This window comes from Calonectris borealis, chromosome 4, assembly GCF_964195595.1.
Source record: "Calonectris borealis chromosome 4, bCalBor7.hap1.2, whole genome shotgun sequence".
Lineage (NCBI taxonomy): Eukaryota > Metazoa > Chordata > Aves > Procellariiformes > Procellariidae > Calonectris > Calonectris borealis.
In genome coordinates, this window is record NC_134315.1 from 26435320 (window position 1) to 26452556 (window position 17237).

Consider the following 17237-nt stretch of genomic DNA (forward strand, 5'->3'; position numbering starts at 1 on the left):
AGTCCTAACAGTTCATCATTTGAGATCTCCTCAAAAGTCTGTTAACTCCCAGCAGGGGACCTGATAAAACCTATCACATTATTCATAGTAATAAAGATTGTCCAGAACAAGAAGAGGTCCTCAATTATTTCCGAGCAATGTTGTCAATTTAAACTGAAGAATTAAGTGGCACTTGTCTCATCTCGTCATTTGTAATACAAACTTCTATCTAATTTATATGAAACAGAGAAATATTTTAGATATTTATGCAGTCTGTCTTAGAATTGTGATTTGGGAGAGCGTATAGAGGGGCGAGAGTTTGTATAATCTATAAAAAGGAAAGAAAATAGAAAACAGTTTTGTGTTTTGGTCTCTTGAAACTACTGCATATTTTGTTTTCTAATCTCTGTTTGAGCTCATAGCTTCACAACTGAAGAAAAGCAGTAATTAGGCTGTATTTTCCAATAAGTCATGAGAAAGTGCTGAAAAAGCATTGGAATCTGCAAATCTGCCATTGTCTTAGTAGACTTGTACTGGGACAGTATGAATTTTAAATGAGTGTTATACAAGAAAGAGAATCCAGGTCAGTCCTTATGTATAATGGATTTACCATACCAGCAGAAATAAAGGTATTTAAAGCTTACTTTTCATAGTTAAATGGATAATTAAAATACTACTGCTGTGATGAATGTTAACAAATACACCAATCGTTTGTCCTGCTTCTCCACCCTTGATGAACACCTGACACCAAGACAAAATTGTAAGGAGAGGATAAATAAAAAGGTGCTGTTTTGTTATTACTTCTTAAGCTGTACTGTAGTTTCACCCAACTTGCAGTTACACAAGTGATGGTGTTTGAACACTGCAGTTAAGCTTTTAACAATTAGCTGTATGTGTACAAGATGAGTAGGGTCCGCATGTCTTATCATTTTGGTTAAACGTCCATGCAATTTTTATGCTGATATATTAAATCATTATCCTTCTTACGTATTTCCCTGTTTGTGTTTAAATGAAATCCCCAGCAAAGATGGTAACAACTTTGTATACTTACTTAATCATCTCACCTTCCAAGTATCTTCAACTGTTTTCTGGACATGCTGCAAAGGTCTTGGTATATAGCTTCTGGTAGGCCAGGGTGCTGGCAAGGTACACATTCTGAAATGCAGCATCTTTTTGTAGAGAACAGCTGGAATGCTGTTTCTATAGAAATAAGCTTTGCTAGCATTTATGAGAAGCACTTTCATAAATAACTGTGTTCTGAGCAATGATGGGTGAGCTTTCCAGGTTAAAACTAGCCCTTTCAGCATTGTGAAATAGCATGATATGCTAAAATAGCATGATATACTCCTGGCATTGAGTATGAAACAGGGCGCTTGTTTTTTGGGTGGTAAAATTGGGCACTCTTTAAGTTTTCATATGGACTCTGCAGAGAACACTGCAGGTATCCTAATTACAAGATCACATATTTTGTAGCTCATAACGTTCATCTGAGAGATAACTTTCACTTTTGATGAAAACGGTAGGTAGAAAAGGAGCACTTCTTGTAAATTTGTTGCATATGTATCCCGGAGAGTTGAACAGACTAACTGAACTGTGAAGATTGAAAACATAGATCTGTTTATCAAGGACTGATAAAATCCAGTGCCTCTTTGTTGTTCTAAAATTGTTATTACTATTTGCATGTGATTGGAATGAGTCTCAGCATTTTATACCTAGCTCCATATGTCATGGAGGAAATAGGCTGGTTTTCATAGGAAATGTAAATTGGCTATTGTGTATTTTGTCCTTTTGGCTTTCTCTTTCTCATTAAAGTAAAAACTTTTGTTGGATATTTTAATACATTACATAAGTTACCTGTCTAGAGGGAATTCTGTCTCAAAAGTATGTATGTCTCTTTCACTGTTCCATCACAGTACTTTTAACCTGATCTGCAACAGCTGATGGTATATGATTAGAAAGAAGCCTTTTGAAAAGTCGTCTTTTGTTGTCTATTTTGCAGGGGTTGTTTCTGGTGTCTTGGATAGTGACCAGTTAGCTTTTTCTTGCTTTTGCTTTTAGTGATGTGTAAGTGAATGGAAACCATTAGCTCATTTCAGATAGAAATTTTCAGTGACTGCAGACCTAGATTTGAATCAAAGCACATCAAGATGAAAGGCTCTATAACACAGTACTAGTCCCTGGAGCATTCCAAGCTGCTGTTGTCCTTTTTAAGTTAGTGTATGTCCTGTAATGGGAAAAAAAAATTATTTACAGTTTAGTTTCTCCCCAGCATAATCAGTTATCTTTGGATTGGTTTTAAGTCTTTTCTGTAAATTTATTCTTTAGCAGTGCAGAAAGAATTTAATTTGCTTTTAGCAGGGTTTTTCCCCTCTGTAGTAGCAAGAGTTAACAGAATAAGAAGCAGAGATTCTAAGATGCAGTACAGGAATTACAGTTCTCTGTCATTTGTGGTTTAAGAAAAGGGGGTGGTATTCAGCTCTTGAAAGGGCTTTAATGAATACTGTTTGGTGTTTTTGAAAGCTAATGGTCAGAGGAGAGCAACAGAAACGGCCTCGGAGCTTTTAGGGTAAACTAATTAGCATTTTTCCTGATTGAGGTGATTGTTTCACCTCCTCTTTTCATCTCAGGATTTTTCACCGTCTATTGCCTTTTGTTGATATTCAAATGACATACCGTTAAAGAAGCCTTTTTTATGTGAATGCAATGCTTTCTCCCCTCCTTCTGTAGAAAATCTGCTTGCCACAGACAGGCAGAGCATGTGTTTCTCTTGTCTTGGTTGGGTGCACAAATCTTCTTTTATGTGTGCTGCTTCTTACCCTGTTGCCTAGACGATCACTAGCTCTCAGTAAGGATGTCTGGTTCTCGTAAAGAGTTTGACGTGAAGCAGATTTTAAAAATCAGATGGAGGTGGTTTGGTCATCAGGCGTCAGCCCCTAACTCCACAATTGAAAACCACCAGGGAGACTTCTGGAATAGAGGACAAAATGTAACAACTGGTGGCACAAAGTTTTTAGATTCAGGTAACCTACCTTTAACATCAGTTGGTTACAGAAGGTCCAGCCAACAGGATTTCCAGAATTCGCCTCCTTGGCCAATGGCATCCACCTCAGAAATCCCTACATTTGAATTCTCAGCAGAAGACTGTGGAGGTGCACGTTGGCTTGACAGACAAGAAACAGATGATAGAGCAAGTGAAGAAGAAAATGAATCGGACAGCAGTTCGTGCAGGTTAATTATTACTTTCCTATTGTGAGAAATGTGTTTTCATTTCATGTTTACAGATAGCATACATATATAGGGTAGCCTTTATTCTAGATTAAAAAGCTTCAGAAACCTAGAAGCTGCTGTGCATCAGAAACAGAAAATGATTTATAATCAGGGTTCTGCGTGTTTACTAGGACCTTTTTAAAAGGCAACTTTAGTCAATGTGAATAAATAAAGCACAAATGTGGATGCACTTACTTGTGGTTTAAATAGTATACCAAGTACATGCTGCTATGAACAAAGTACTGTCCATTATACGGTAACGTTACAGGATGCTTTCTAAATTATTTTGAAGTGGCACTGATTGTTTAGTTATGCTGAGAATTAGTTCCATGCCAGTTAGGAGAAAACTATGAAAATGTAAGCTTCTTGTGACTCCTATCTGATGTTTCCACGTTTCTATAGATGAGGGAGATGAAACTGTAAAAAATACTTAGACTATAAAACAAAGATTTTTTTTTTCTTATGCATATGCAACTTGAAGTAAAAAAAAAAAATTTCATCTATTGAAGGACAACTAATTTGTGCTTTAAAGTGATTGCAGTTGTCCATCCAAGTGTCTTAAACTGTGTATCTAGCTTAAAAAGAAAAAAAGGTTTTATTGTGTCTATAAAGATGTTTTGGTATTCTTCTCTTACATATCGTTACTGAAGATGAAACTAAAATTTGTTCCTAAATGGAAAGTGTTTACTAGTTGTTGTAAATTAGGCAAGTTAATAATCTTTCTTGTTAAGTATCAGTTTAATTTTTTTATTTCCTTTTACTGCGTAAGTCAGCCATTCTTCACTAAAAGTATTTTTCCTGTTTTATAGCACACATAGTGCATAATAGCTTACCATTTCAAGGAAATTTTATGATGTTTGCTTTCTCGCTTTTAAGATAACTTTGCAATGATATGACATTTCAGAAAGTATGGCTATTTAAAAGGGTACACTGTTTAATAAAGCCTATTAAGGACAGATCAATCTAGTTATAGCAGTTTTAGTGTTTTGCATTCCCTAGGAGAAGAATTCAATTTATTGCAAGGGCAAGGTAGTCCATCATATAAACACTAACTATTTATGGTTTATATAACCTTTAAAGATTCAAGGAAAGGAGGGAGGGTGAAAATGCTTAGGGGTCAACACAGTGTATTTGCTTTTATCACTGAATGGCAAAAGTACTAGAATTACAGGGAAAGGAAATCCTGCATCCTGATGCTTCATAACAGCAGTCTTACCGTGCTACAACAACTGTATAGCTATAAATAACATATCCCTGAAGAGGTCCTATTTTAAGTGATACTCAGGTACGAATTTTTAAATAACTGTGTCACTGGATAATATATATAATATAGGTGTAACATCATCTTCCATTTCAGCAACATCTACTTGTGATGTGAAATTTTTGTGTGTGGCATTACCCCAAATAGGATATTCTTACCATAGTAAGGCAATCAGTGTGGAAAAAACATGTAATTTTAAGAGATAAATGTGTAGATTCAAATTACTACAAATCTGTTCTGAATTGTAGGAGAAGAATTTACATATGACAAAACTAATCTGTTACTTTGTAGAATTGGAGAACTGCAAATACTTATTTAGGGGGTGTGAGAAGTCTATATAGCATTGGGGGTTTTTTTGGTTTGATTTGGTTTTTTTTTGCAGACCGAGTTGTATACTACAGGAGATGCACGTAGGATTTTGGACTGAGTAAATTTGGAGTATCTTTTTAATTATGTACTTAATCATCTCTAGCATCTAGAGTTATTTGTAATTCCTTTATTGTCTTGTAATTCTTGCTAGTGTTTTACTTTCATGCTTTAAAATAAATATTTTACATAAATTTTGAGTTCAGTGTTGGTACAATTTAATATGTAACTAATGGTAATGTAAGAACTTGCTTTGTATTGTTATCTGTATCTAGTCTCATGGGGAGACTGTACTTAAACCACGTTTTGTTCACTCCCTTTGTTAAGAATGTATAAGCTGTTGGGCAGACTACATAAGTCTGCATAACAGCTGGAATTTTTCTGATGTTAAGAACTTAATTAAATGGTCTTTTTTATTAGTCTAAAATATAGCTTCTTACCTATTGATTTGAGGAAAAAAAAACCCCAACACTTTCATCTATGTAGTTTTCAAAGGGCTTTTTTCCCATATGAAAACCCTGTTACCTCCATTAGGAACAAATTGTGTGTATGAAAAAATCCTTTTTTTTTTTTTTTAAAACTTTTTGTGGAAGCTTTGTCGTTCCTCTGTAACTTACTGCCCAGTTACAAGCCCTAAAAGCATGAAGTGACAGAAGCAGCTCTACTGCTTTGGGTGTATCAATCATCCTTCCTCTTTGCCATGTCATATAGCACAGGTAGAAAAGCATTTAGATCAGGTCTTTGTCATTATGAAAGCTTTAGATCATTATGTGATTCATTTAGAGGAGAGCTGCTGTAGAATTCATTTGGTGGCATAAGGGATAAGCAAATTCCAAGTTTAGTACCAGGTCTTTGACAAAGGCTGCATCCGAGATGCAAACAGATCACCCGGATTCAGGGATCAGAGCTAGTCGGCTCTAATGCTGTTCTCATCATACTCCTATGTGTTGTTTGTAACCAGCATTAGCTTGAATGATTGTTTACTGGGCCAGTGAGGTTTGAATTCTTTTGCTGGTTTTTCTCTATTGCTGCTGTTTAACTCTTCTACATTCCTGAGGCGATGCTCCTCGTTTTGGATTTGTACACTTTTTAAAATTTTCCAACAGCTGTGCAGACTCTTGTATAGCAAATTTAAGCCTATTAGCAATAGATTTGTTTTTCTAAACTTTCTGTGGGTGCCTTAGCAGCAGTTCAGAGACCTTGCAGGCACAGTGGATATCAAGCTAGAAATACCTAGAGCATACCTAGTATGCAGAGTATTGTATCTGGTTCATTTCACCCAGGCATGCATTAAAATATTTGTATTACTTTACTGTAGATTTAAGTATGGAAATGTATTCAAATGTAGTATAAAACGTATATTTATTTTTGAGCATTAAATACAAGCAATATTTCAGAATTCATCAGTTGTGTCCTAACCTTGAACAGTTTAGTAAGATGTCTGTAATTGATTTTAAGACAAGATCTGAATGTACCAGGTGGTAGCTACTCTGCAGTATTGCTCTATATGAACAGTCTTGGAGTTAGTATGTTGTAACTCCCAATCTAAGTCTGCCCCCCCTGCCCCAGTTTTCAACCTACAGAAACCTTTGATATGTCTTTTCTTTCACCTCAGTCTTACTGACTTTGAGGCTTTGAGGCTGTAAGTTCTTTAGGACCCCCAATTGTGCTGTGTATTTCTATATATCTCCTGTCACAAAATAATGCAAACTCTCAAATAAGGACAGTTGATAGATTCCCTAATTGTGGCATGATGGTAGTATGATACTTGAAATTAACTGAAAAACTATAAAAAGAGCATTTTTTGCTAGATATATGCATGAATTAGACAAAAATAAGACACTTATTGAAAGACAAGTTGTTTTACAGGGGAGAATCTCTAGCCTTCTCATTTCTTTTCTTCCACGCTACTGCTAAAATTCTTTCATTTTCCTCTACCTATTACATCTTCACTTGGGTTATGTCTATGCACATTTGAAAAGAGTTAGTGCAGCACAATTATATAGCATATATGAGGCAGATTTAATCTAGTAAGTTTGAACAGTACATGTTGTAGTGAAGATAAGGTAACAAGAGGCTTCAATGTGGATTTCGCAAAGCCACAGGGAATTCCAGCTATTTATTTGGATGGAATGGGCTTCCATGCAAGACGACCATATTTTTGGAGTGATTGTCACATGCTTTGACTATGTTAAAGCTCGATCAGGTATGTTTTGTACTACTGCACTTCTCGATGACACTGCAATGTAGATGTATTATGAGGTAGTCTAAGTAGTTTTTTTCCAGACAGAATGCATGTAACTGGTGACGTTTGTGTGGGTATACGAAGTCATTGCACTAAATCCAAGACATCTCTTAGAAGTAAGACAGGAAACATCAGTGCTATAATCAAAGGTCTAGCTGCAATAAAACATGCCTACATTATTTCTTATCAAAATTACAAACAAGTAAAGATGCAGTAGTATTGGCTTAGCAGGCTGTGTATACATGTCTTTGTTGGGCTAGCATAGGTAACACTGGAGTCTGTGCTCCAGCTTCTTGTCTGTTGTTACTCATGCCAGTGAGATTAAGGTTAATGCAGATATATTTGTGTTTGCTTGAACCTGTGCCTTTTGATTGCAAGATTGTAGTGCTGGCTATTGCTATAATTCTTTTCTCTAGCATAGAGTTCACATATATGTATAGCCTTACTGTGCTCTTCAGTCTCTCCAGAGTCACTTTTGTCTTCTTTCCATTTTCTTTTCTTATCTTGAATTATGATACACTACAGCTTTTTAGCAGTCTTTGTTGTTACCATCTATGGCTTCCTCCTTTTATTTGTGCTTTTCCCAGCCTTTGGAAGAGTGTCCTGGTTTTTACCATTGCTTGCATTTTCCAAGAATCCTTTCAGCATCCTTCTTTCAAACAAACTCCATTCTCTGCAGCTGAGGTTCTTGTCTTACTAACTTTGAAGAAGGAAATATTTTACTCTTTACAAAGTATAATATAAAATCATGGAAGCTGGGATAAAAGCTGGCATATTATTTTAGTAAGTTGTGTTCTGGTCTCTGTATGCAATAAAATGTCAGCTAGCTTGAAGACAGCAGTGTAAACAATCAAATTGTTGAAAAAATATTTTTAAAACTATTTTGAAACATTGTATGTAAAAACTGCAATGCAGGAAGCCATCTTAATGCAGCAAGAAAGTTGCAAAATTAAGATTTGTTTTAAAATGCAAAAGGTGTATCTTAATATGTAGCCTAATTTGTCCAAGGAGAGACATACTATATCTTCTCTAATGTATACGATCTCAACAATTGAGTACCCTAGCCTAAAGATGACTTGAAATTGCAACAGATCTTCCAATTACACTATTACCAAAAAATACCTTGAGATCATAGGTTTGTTACGCAGTATAGCAAATGCAGTGTCCTGTCTCAAAGTAGACAATTAGCTTACCTTTTGGCTGCACAGAACTCTTTTTTTTTTTTTTTTTTTTTTTGGTTAGGAAGTCCAGCGACTGGACATTTGTCTGTTCTAGTAAGAGAATAAATGCCTTCACTGGTTTTGAACAGTAGAGAAACTTACAGCTTATTGGAGATTCGCTAGAGTAAATTCCCTATGCTTCATTTATGATTGCTTTGATCAGTCTAACATTGGCTTTTGATTTCATTGACATTATTCTTTGGTTTGCATTACAAGAATGTAAATAGGAGCATGTAATTTATAGTCAGAGGTACTATGCATTATTTTTCTTCCTTTTATTGTCTTCTCTAAACACAAGGCACTCGCACCCTTTTTCCTGCACATACTTAATAATTTTCATCACTTATCTCTAAACCTCTTTTATTATTTTGAACTGTATTTTGAACCTTTTTGAAGTGTGAATAAAACTAATATTTTTACTATTTTTCGTCTTTGAAATGTCATGATACTTACTTTTTTTAATATCTTAAGACGTTGAGATGTCTATATTGGTTTGTTGATTTTCTGTTTATTTACATGTCACATTTATAAAGTTAATATTCTTTATTCATGAATTCAGATTTTAAATGTTGATGTCAGTTACTTCATTTTCTGAGAAACAAAGTGGTGTTCACTGGAAACAGTCGTGAGGAGAAAAATGTGTATTTTTCCCCATCTCTACAGTTTTGCCAGCGTTTACTACTTCTAGTGCTTTCATCTACACCCAGTTTGTATTAGAGAAACATATGTAAAATGGAATTTAAGCCAATTCTGTGCACAACTTATTCTTGCTCCAGTTCCCATCTTGCGCCATTTTCAGTATATCTATGAAAGCCATTTGGGTTGGTGTATAGTGCTGCCTGCAAATTTCAGTAGCGTAGATAGAGCATTTGCTTTTAGTTTCCTTTCCTAAAGGGACCAAGTTTATGCAGGTGTGTTCTGCATTACCTCTGCCATTTCCCTGGTAGCTTTAAAACCCATGGGCCGTTTTCATCTTAATGTGAGGGTAGGCAGAAGTCTCAAAGATAACGTCACTTCTCGCAAATGGCAGCTACTTAATGGAGAGAAACCCAGCTTACTGCCTTCACTGAAAAAGGGCAGGATTCATCTGCTGCACAGCTGGCTGCGCAGCATAGCTTCCCGTTAGTCACATTATTTGCTGTCTCTTGCCTAGTGAGGCAATGCCTTAAGGAATTGAGGGGAAAGGAGAAGAGCTAGCCTTGTGGTGGTAGATGGAGTGGGAAAAGGAGGCAGAGCATAGAAATCTTTTGAAAAACAGACTTCATTTGTTGATTCTGTGAACCAGCCAGTTGAGTAGACATAGTAGCAGTATATTTGGGGTATTTTCTCCATCAAGATTTTGCAGATAGAAGTCACATTGTAATGCTGCCTGACTCCTTTGTCCAGTGAAGGCTCTAGTAACCAGCTGCACTTCAACATGTTGCTTCTGTCAAAAGAAGACTTTGTAATGCAAGGAAATAAGCTGTTACTTGCTGCAAAAGGTTAGAAGAGACAAGGTGGTACTTATATATAAGATTAGCATCTGTACTGCACACCCTTAATCTAACACTGTCACTCTTATCTTGCAATAAAACTACATTTTTGCAGATTCATAGGATTTCACGTTATCTTGTGGAGAAGTTGACCTTTTTTAGAAGTACAGATGAGGTTACAGCTAAATTAGGTGAACTGATCATGACAATAGAACAGTTTTAAATATGAGTGAATTTACGCATAATTTTCAGAGACAATGTTTTTCGGAGAGAATTTTACACAATTTTTCAGAAAAAAATATTTTAAAATTAATTTCTAATTTTGGATTTTCTTCCTTTATCTCTGGTCCAAAATGAATAGTTTGAAATGTGTATTTGATTTTTTTTCTTAGTCATAATGAAGTCTTTGTTGCTTCATTTTTATTTCAAAGACAAACATGGAGACATTTAACCTAAAAGATGCCTTCCTAAAAATAATTTAAAATGCATAAAATAAAACGCTTGAAAAAAGTTTTGCAACCTTTGTTATAGCCAAGTTAATACTACTTGGAATTCATAGGTTGTTAATTAATGTGTGATTGCTATAAAGTAACCATTGTAACTCCTCATTTAAAATTAATCTCAATGCTTTAAAATAATGAAAACAACAAATCCTGTTAATAGGAACAGATTGTGCTTCTCCCCCATAAAATGTGAAAAACACTGATGCCTCTTTTTTGAGAGAGAGAATTCTGTAAAAGTGGGAGGAAAGAAGGCTTGTATATGTTATGGCTTGGTTTGTTTTTATATTTAGAACTGTGCTCTGGCTTTGTTTAAGCTGCAACAATGAAGCCTGAAACAACAGCAGAAGGAGAGGTGTGAATTCAGCTCTCCAGTCGTCATCAGCATGTATGCTTTTACTTTTGAAACTCGTTTATCACCACTTTACTAGCCCAGTTAATTGCTTCATTCTTTTGCAATGAACTGTTATATTGGACAGAGCGCCTTATTCCAAACATCCTACTTCCAGAAATTAAATCCTTTAAAAATCAATGGGTTTATAGCATGGCTTATACATAATTCTGATTTCAAAAGGCATACTCTTATGTAAAGTCTTTATTAGACAGAGAAGTTGAAGAAAGCTAGCGTCTTTAGTATATGAATGTTTGTCACCAGGATAGTAAAATGGGCAGCTAGCATGGGAATGACCTTGTCCTTAGAGTAACTTATATTTTTACAGTTATCGTGAAATTGTACCATACTTAATAAAAATTGCGCAGTGCTAGATAGGATCTTTTTGACATAAATAAGGAAAGAAAAGAAAGACCAAGAAAAGTGTGATTGAAGTTTAAGAATATAAAAAGAAAATCCTACTGACTGATGTTCTAAGATACTCGTAATAATATTTCCATTTAATGTGTTAAAAATACTATCTTAAATCTTAATCTTAAAGGAATATGCAGAAAGGGTTCTTTTATACACTTACTTCATGCGCTGACAGCCTCAGTCTTAATGTAATTTTCTTAGTAGTATGTGTGAGGTGTGCAGAAGTAGCAATACCTCTAGCCTATGGGAAGGGAAATTCATACTATACTTGAAGATAAGTTTTGAGTTGAGAGCCAAATACAAAGGGAGCAGAGCCAGCTTGATACTCAGAGCTGCAGGACCTCGCAGCTGGGTGTTGGCTCTGAGCATGGGATTCACAGGTCAGTGTTAGATACCCAGGTTTCCTCTCTCTAGGTGGAAGGGATGTAGGCCAAGAATTTTGGAAGGCATTTCAGTACTACTGCTGGGAGAGAGAAAAGCAGGTCCTTCCCTTCCTCTGTTCTTTCCTTGCTTTTGTATTCTCCCAAGCTGTAATGGCTGTGGCAAACTGAACTGGGGAACAGATTCGTAAAACAGTTTGGGGAAGGAGGGAGATTTGAATTTTTCATAACCAGTCATTGGGTAATAGGCATAAATAGCCCTCAAAGCTATATCTTTCCTTTTTTGCAAGTACCTCAACTATTAGATTGTCTCTTTCATATTCTCTTTATGGACCACTGAAGCTTCCCTTCTCCTTTTCCTTCCTTATGGAAAATGGTTTGTAAGTTACTAGCTAGAGGACAGGTATAGGGTTGAACTTCTTCAGGTGAGGGGAAGAACTAAGCTTGGCTCTGAGTAAGTGCTTTATTGTGGGTAGTGGAAAACAGACACCACTGCAATTATTTTTCCTTATTGAACAAGAGTAGTGACTGCCACCGAGTTCTGTGCAGAATGTCCACGAGTGCAGTCTCGGGGCTGGCAGTAGCTCTAGTGAGGATGTGGTCCAGCAAAGTGCCGGCTTAGAAAGTTTTTTTCCTTCTCCAACTAGTTTGTTGCTTCTTCAGTTCTATCTGCACAACTCTTTGTGAGGTTGTAATGTAAATCAAATCCCTGATATGTAATTTTTTTAAATCATTATTAATGGGGTTAATTTGACAAATTTGGGTTAAAATATGGTTCAACAAAAAAAAACCAAACCACACCAACCTGTATCAACACAATTGAGGATGTGATAAATTGTGATAGGGAACAAGAATTTCCTAAGCATTTTCTGGTTGACCAGCACTCTGTTCTTTCTACTTCTGTTTCTTTTGCAGGGTTGCTGGTTTAAGAGTTGCTTTCCCTGAGTACTTCTTGCTCATTCAGTGTGAGAATGCCACCAGTTTTGCCAATATAATGTTTTTTATGGTTACATGGTTACATTTTTCACATATGAGTTCCTTAATTCAGTTTCCAAAATGGCCACAAAGAATACTTGTTCCAGCTTGTCAGAGGGCTAGTGGTGGAGCAGAACAAGTGACTCATGGCAGGGCTGAGAAGTTGACACAGCTTAAATAAATGGCTAACCACAGCTTCAGAGAGCACATTTAAGATTAAAGTCCTCCAAGGGAAGTAGGTAGGCAGGTATTTCATTTCTGATCCATTACTAGATTTAGGTTTCAATTAAGTGCCAAATTGCTTGGCCTTTTTAGCTATCTGGGCACAGGCAAACAAAAAAAACCCCACCACCCAAAAAACCTTTACAGAACATTTTCTGCTGAAAATTTAGACTTTGATTTTGAGGAGCTCTGTCTTGAAATGAAGATCCTAGGCTAAAGACTGAGTTAAGTCTCTTGGTGGATTTAGCCCTGAGCATGCTGCCTGAGTTCACGACATCTTTGTGAAAGCAGGGGTCTGTGCAGATCTTGTGAATCCATGTCCTTCCAAATATTATGGTAGGTCCAGAGTATTTTATAAGTTGCCTGCATTGTGGAAAAGTAAGTAGTAGTCAGTTAAAGAACTATAAGCAAGAAAAGGTGCTTCCCTCAGTGTAGATAATTAGGATTCATCTCCTTTATGTCCTAGGCCCATGCATTCCTTTTACATTTGCTCTGTTCCTCTTTTCTCCCAAGCAATTATTCCTGTATGGACAGGAATAATTTTTCTCCCCATCCACCCTTGCTTTTCCCCTGTGTTGGCTTCTACTGTGCTAGATCTCTTTTCAGACACATAAGGCTTCATGCAGTAGGAGTGGTGGTATACTGATGTGTTTCTTGATGGTTTTTTTCCCCTGCATGCCCACACTCTTTTACTAGCTCCATATATGCTGAGTTTTGTTCTGGCCACCTTAGGCTAAGCGTGAAGCAAGACTTTAACATATGCGGCAGGGAGAGGTTTGATTTCTTATTGCATCCTTCCATTGCTTTTTCAGTTTGCAGGGTCTTGGTAGATGTCTGTTCTTCCTTAACCATCTGACAATGCTATAGATAGGATTACTGGACTGATCTTTGTGTGTCTGTTAGTTGAGGAGTACAACATTAAATGATCGTACCTTTTTCACAAGGGTTTAGATTAGGTTTGGAGGAAGAGATAAAGTATGAATATGAAGAGAAATAAGATAGCAAGGGAATATATATTAAAACAAATAATGTATGTCAATTTTAAAATCACCTGTGACTTTTATTTTATCATCTGTAGATAGAATTGCTGCACCTTAATATTGTGTGAACTAAGATTTCTGTTATTGTCTTCAGCAGAACCTCCAACAGCAGTCATACCTTATCATCTTGTCAAACTATGGAGCCTTGTACCTCAGATGAATTTTTTCAGGCTCTCAACCACGCTGAACAAACTTTTAAAAAGATGGAGAATTATCTTAGGCACAAACAGCTATGTGATGTGGTGTTAGTTGCTGGTGATCGTAGAATTCCAGCTCACAGGTAAGTTTATTATTATTTGGAGTAACTTTCATTTACAAATGCACCTTCAAAGTGTGTCCTGTATTTTGTTTAAAAAAGGTCAGAACATCCTAAACAATTTAGAATACTTTAAACATGCTTATGTTTTTTTAGCATTTATTTGGAAACTAAAAGTTAATTTCTGTCTGTTGTATGTGATACAGCATCAAAAATAATTGTGATGTTTTCACGTTCTACTTTTTGTCTTCAAGCGTATAATAAGATATTTGCATAACAAAATAAAAATCCCGAAAGTCCCAATAAGTAGTAGTGTTTTCTGTACCATAGAATGACATAAAAAAATTTTCTTAGATTTAATTTTTTCTTTTTACAAACAGTTAAGTTGTTGGAGTCATAATTAGCAATAAGGACAGCCTTCTGTCCGCATAAAGTCTTTTTGGTCCCATAGTAAGAAGAGTCCTTTGATACTAGGCTACTGAACACTGACAGTAAGTGTTACAGGGCTAAATTAGATCAAACATTACCCTGTCCGTCATCTGTGTAATTAATAGATCATATAGCATGCCACTTAAAAGCTAGGAAAATACCAAATATTGTGAAACAGAAGTATGAATAACTGAAGCACGTTACAGTAATTAATGCACAGTGTTAATAGTTCGAATAGGAACCTAGGTATAGTTAAGCTGTGGTTTCATAAGATTAGGTCTACAACAGAAATAGCAGCCTAAAGCATTCCTATTTTCCATTGCTTATTCCTACTCCCACAGTGAAACTACAGCTTGCTACTGTAATAGTAATAAAAAGATGGGAAGAGGTTGCTGGTTTGGGTTTGGTATTTTTCTTAAAAAGCCAGATCTCTGCTTTTATTCAGATATCATCCATACTGTTGTGCTGACACAACTGAGGAATGATAGGATGGGGATGGGAACTGATGTGAGGAGCAGGGAGGCAGTTATACCGTAACTTGCTCTCAGAGACTTCATTTTATGAAACTTAATTTTTAAACAGCCAAGACTATCCCTGATTTTTCCAAGTTGATTTAAGCAAATCTTACTGCAGTTACTGCTAAAATGGGTGGTCCTGCTCTCCACCCAACCCCTGACCTGAATTCCTTTGTAAACACTTATAGCCACATAGCCGTGGTGGATGATGATGAATCCTTTTTGGAGAGAGAATAGGGTGAGCAAGATGATTTGGCTTTCTCTGTGGCTGCAGAGTTGCTTAAGATTGGTCTTCAGTTTGTCCCATTAGTTGCAAAACTGCATTGTCCCTGTGGAAAGACTGAATCAGATGAAAACAGGGATGTACACACCCCTAGTGGATTTGTACCCGCTGAAGTAATTTAGAAGTCAAAGAGCTTTGGAGTGCTGTAAACAGGAAAAATAGTGATTATAATAAGGAAATAATTTTACTTCCTTTTGTGGCCAAGGTAGCACGTTTGCAGTATACGGTTCTGGAGTATGATTTAAAAGTGTAAAAGTTAAAAAGTGTAGAAAGGGTGCAGAGGACAGCTGCGAATATCTTGTAAGGACTGGAAGATTTTTTTTTTTTTTGCAACAAGGGAAACAGAAAGACAACATGCTAAAACGTTCTTTAATGTGGTTCGTACCTGTTTCTCATTTATTTAGAGACTTTGTTCCTGCAGTTTCTGCTACTGTATCTATTTCTGCAGTGCATTAGGCATATGCTACCACCTGTTATTTGCTCTGGTCTTCTCTTCTTAGGAGGAGAAACGTCTTGCTGTAGTTGGTATATTGTGTTTTAAATATGTATGAAATTTAAGGCCAAAGAAACAAATCTTGTGCTTGTAGCAGGAGGTGGGAGGCTTATGATTGTCCTTAGTTCACTTCATAATGTTGGGGCAACTTAGAAAGAAGCTTTGCCTTTTGCACAGTAAGTTTTTTTTCTGTCACTGTAGTCTAATCAAATCCATATGTTTGAGTTAGCTTTTAGGTTACATTGACATTGTTTATCTGAGGGATTTAGATGCATCAAGGACGGTGAATCCCAGGAAGGCTCTGGTGAGATAAATGAGGAGGATGCAAGGAATGAAACAAAAGACATTATTCAACCTCAAAGAGAGTTAACTGGGCATGGCTGTGGGGGAAGAAACATATAATATGGCCAAATAAGGGAGAACCAAGATAAGCACTAAGAGAACAGAAACCACCGATAAAACTAAAGAAACAACTACTTGAAGTATGGGTGAACTATCCTAATTAGCACGGTAAAAAAACCCACCCCCGGGCAGGAAAGCCCCTACCAACCAAAGCCCCTTCCCCACAGAATATGCGCAGTAAGAAGAGAGGACACTGTGACTTTAAGTGAAGACGAGGCATTGCAAGAACCAACAGAAGCAAGGGTGACTAAGCATAAATGTAAAAAGTACTGATGACTTTTGCTCGGAAAGTATAAAATGCTTACCGTGTGTTAACTGAGGTGTGCTAGCTTTGTGGAATTGCCACCTGACACCCATCTCTGTGCAGACATGGAATAAACAAGTATCTCAGCTCTGTGTGCGAGACTGACTTACTGCACACTGGGTAACGAACCCCGCTTGAAGGACAACATTACTGTATTGTTTTTCAGAGAAACATAGCAGTAACTACAGTCTTCATCTCAGTATGTCCAAAGTACCTCACTGAAAATTGAACTTTTCCATAGTGGGAAAGATAAAGATGGAAATCTTAAATTTAGTTCAGAATTTTGTAGAAATTCAGTCAGAAGACTGGCTTTATGTACTTGTAGTAGCCTACGTTATAAGAAAAAAATTCTGTAGGATTTTTTACTGCCTGCATCCAAGTTCTGACTTCTTTAGTATTGACTGCAGGCTGGAGCAGTCAGTGTATTTCAGAACACCAGTGATTATTTTATCTTAAGACTTAATAAGCAACAAAAGATGTATTAAATAGATATCAGCTTAATGGCTTGGCATTCTAAGATGTATAAGAAAATAGAAAGGTCACTTACACTGGACAGCTTTTTTTTTTTTCCTTTTTTCTTCTTAAGAAAGATAAAAGAGTTTTTCTTAATATGTGGTCACATAGAATTGGTAATAAAGAACATTTTTCATTATTAATCACGCTCATATATAGAGAGTTTTCAGATATTCTGTTTTGAACCTGATATTTTCAATAATTCCTGTATTTTTTTCCCTTAATTCTCAGTTTCTACTTTTGATGATACTTGAGTGTTCTGAGGTGTATGATGTACGTTTTTAGAGAAAAGAGCAGTGAGTTTGGTGTC

At 36.3% G+C, this 17237-nt stretch overlaps 1 protein-coding gene across 12 annotated transcripts in view; it reads left to right on the forward strand.

Annotated features, from left to right (window-relative positions):
- Positions 1-17237, forward strand: part of KLHL5 (kelch like family member 5) — a 61726-nt gene that overhangs the window by 16554 nt on the left and 27935 nt on the right. For 6 of the 12 annotated variants that reach the window (XM_075148920.1, XM_075148928.1, XM_075148927.1 and 3 more), the window contains one exon: positions 13827-14012. In XM_075148920.1, coding sequence (XP_075005021.1) covers positions 13870-14012 — 143 coding nt within the window. In that variant the 5' untranslated portion in view covers positions 13827-13869. Of the gene's footprint in view, positions 1-2670; positions 3208-10603; positions 10699-13826; positions 14013-17237 lie in introns of those variants that run through there. The other 6 variants (XM_075148923.1, XM_075148929.1, XM_075148924.1 and 3 more) reach the window with 5 other exon arrangements.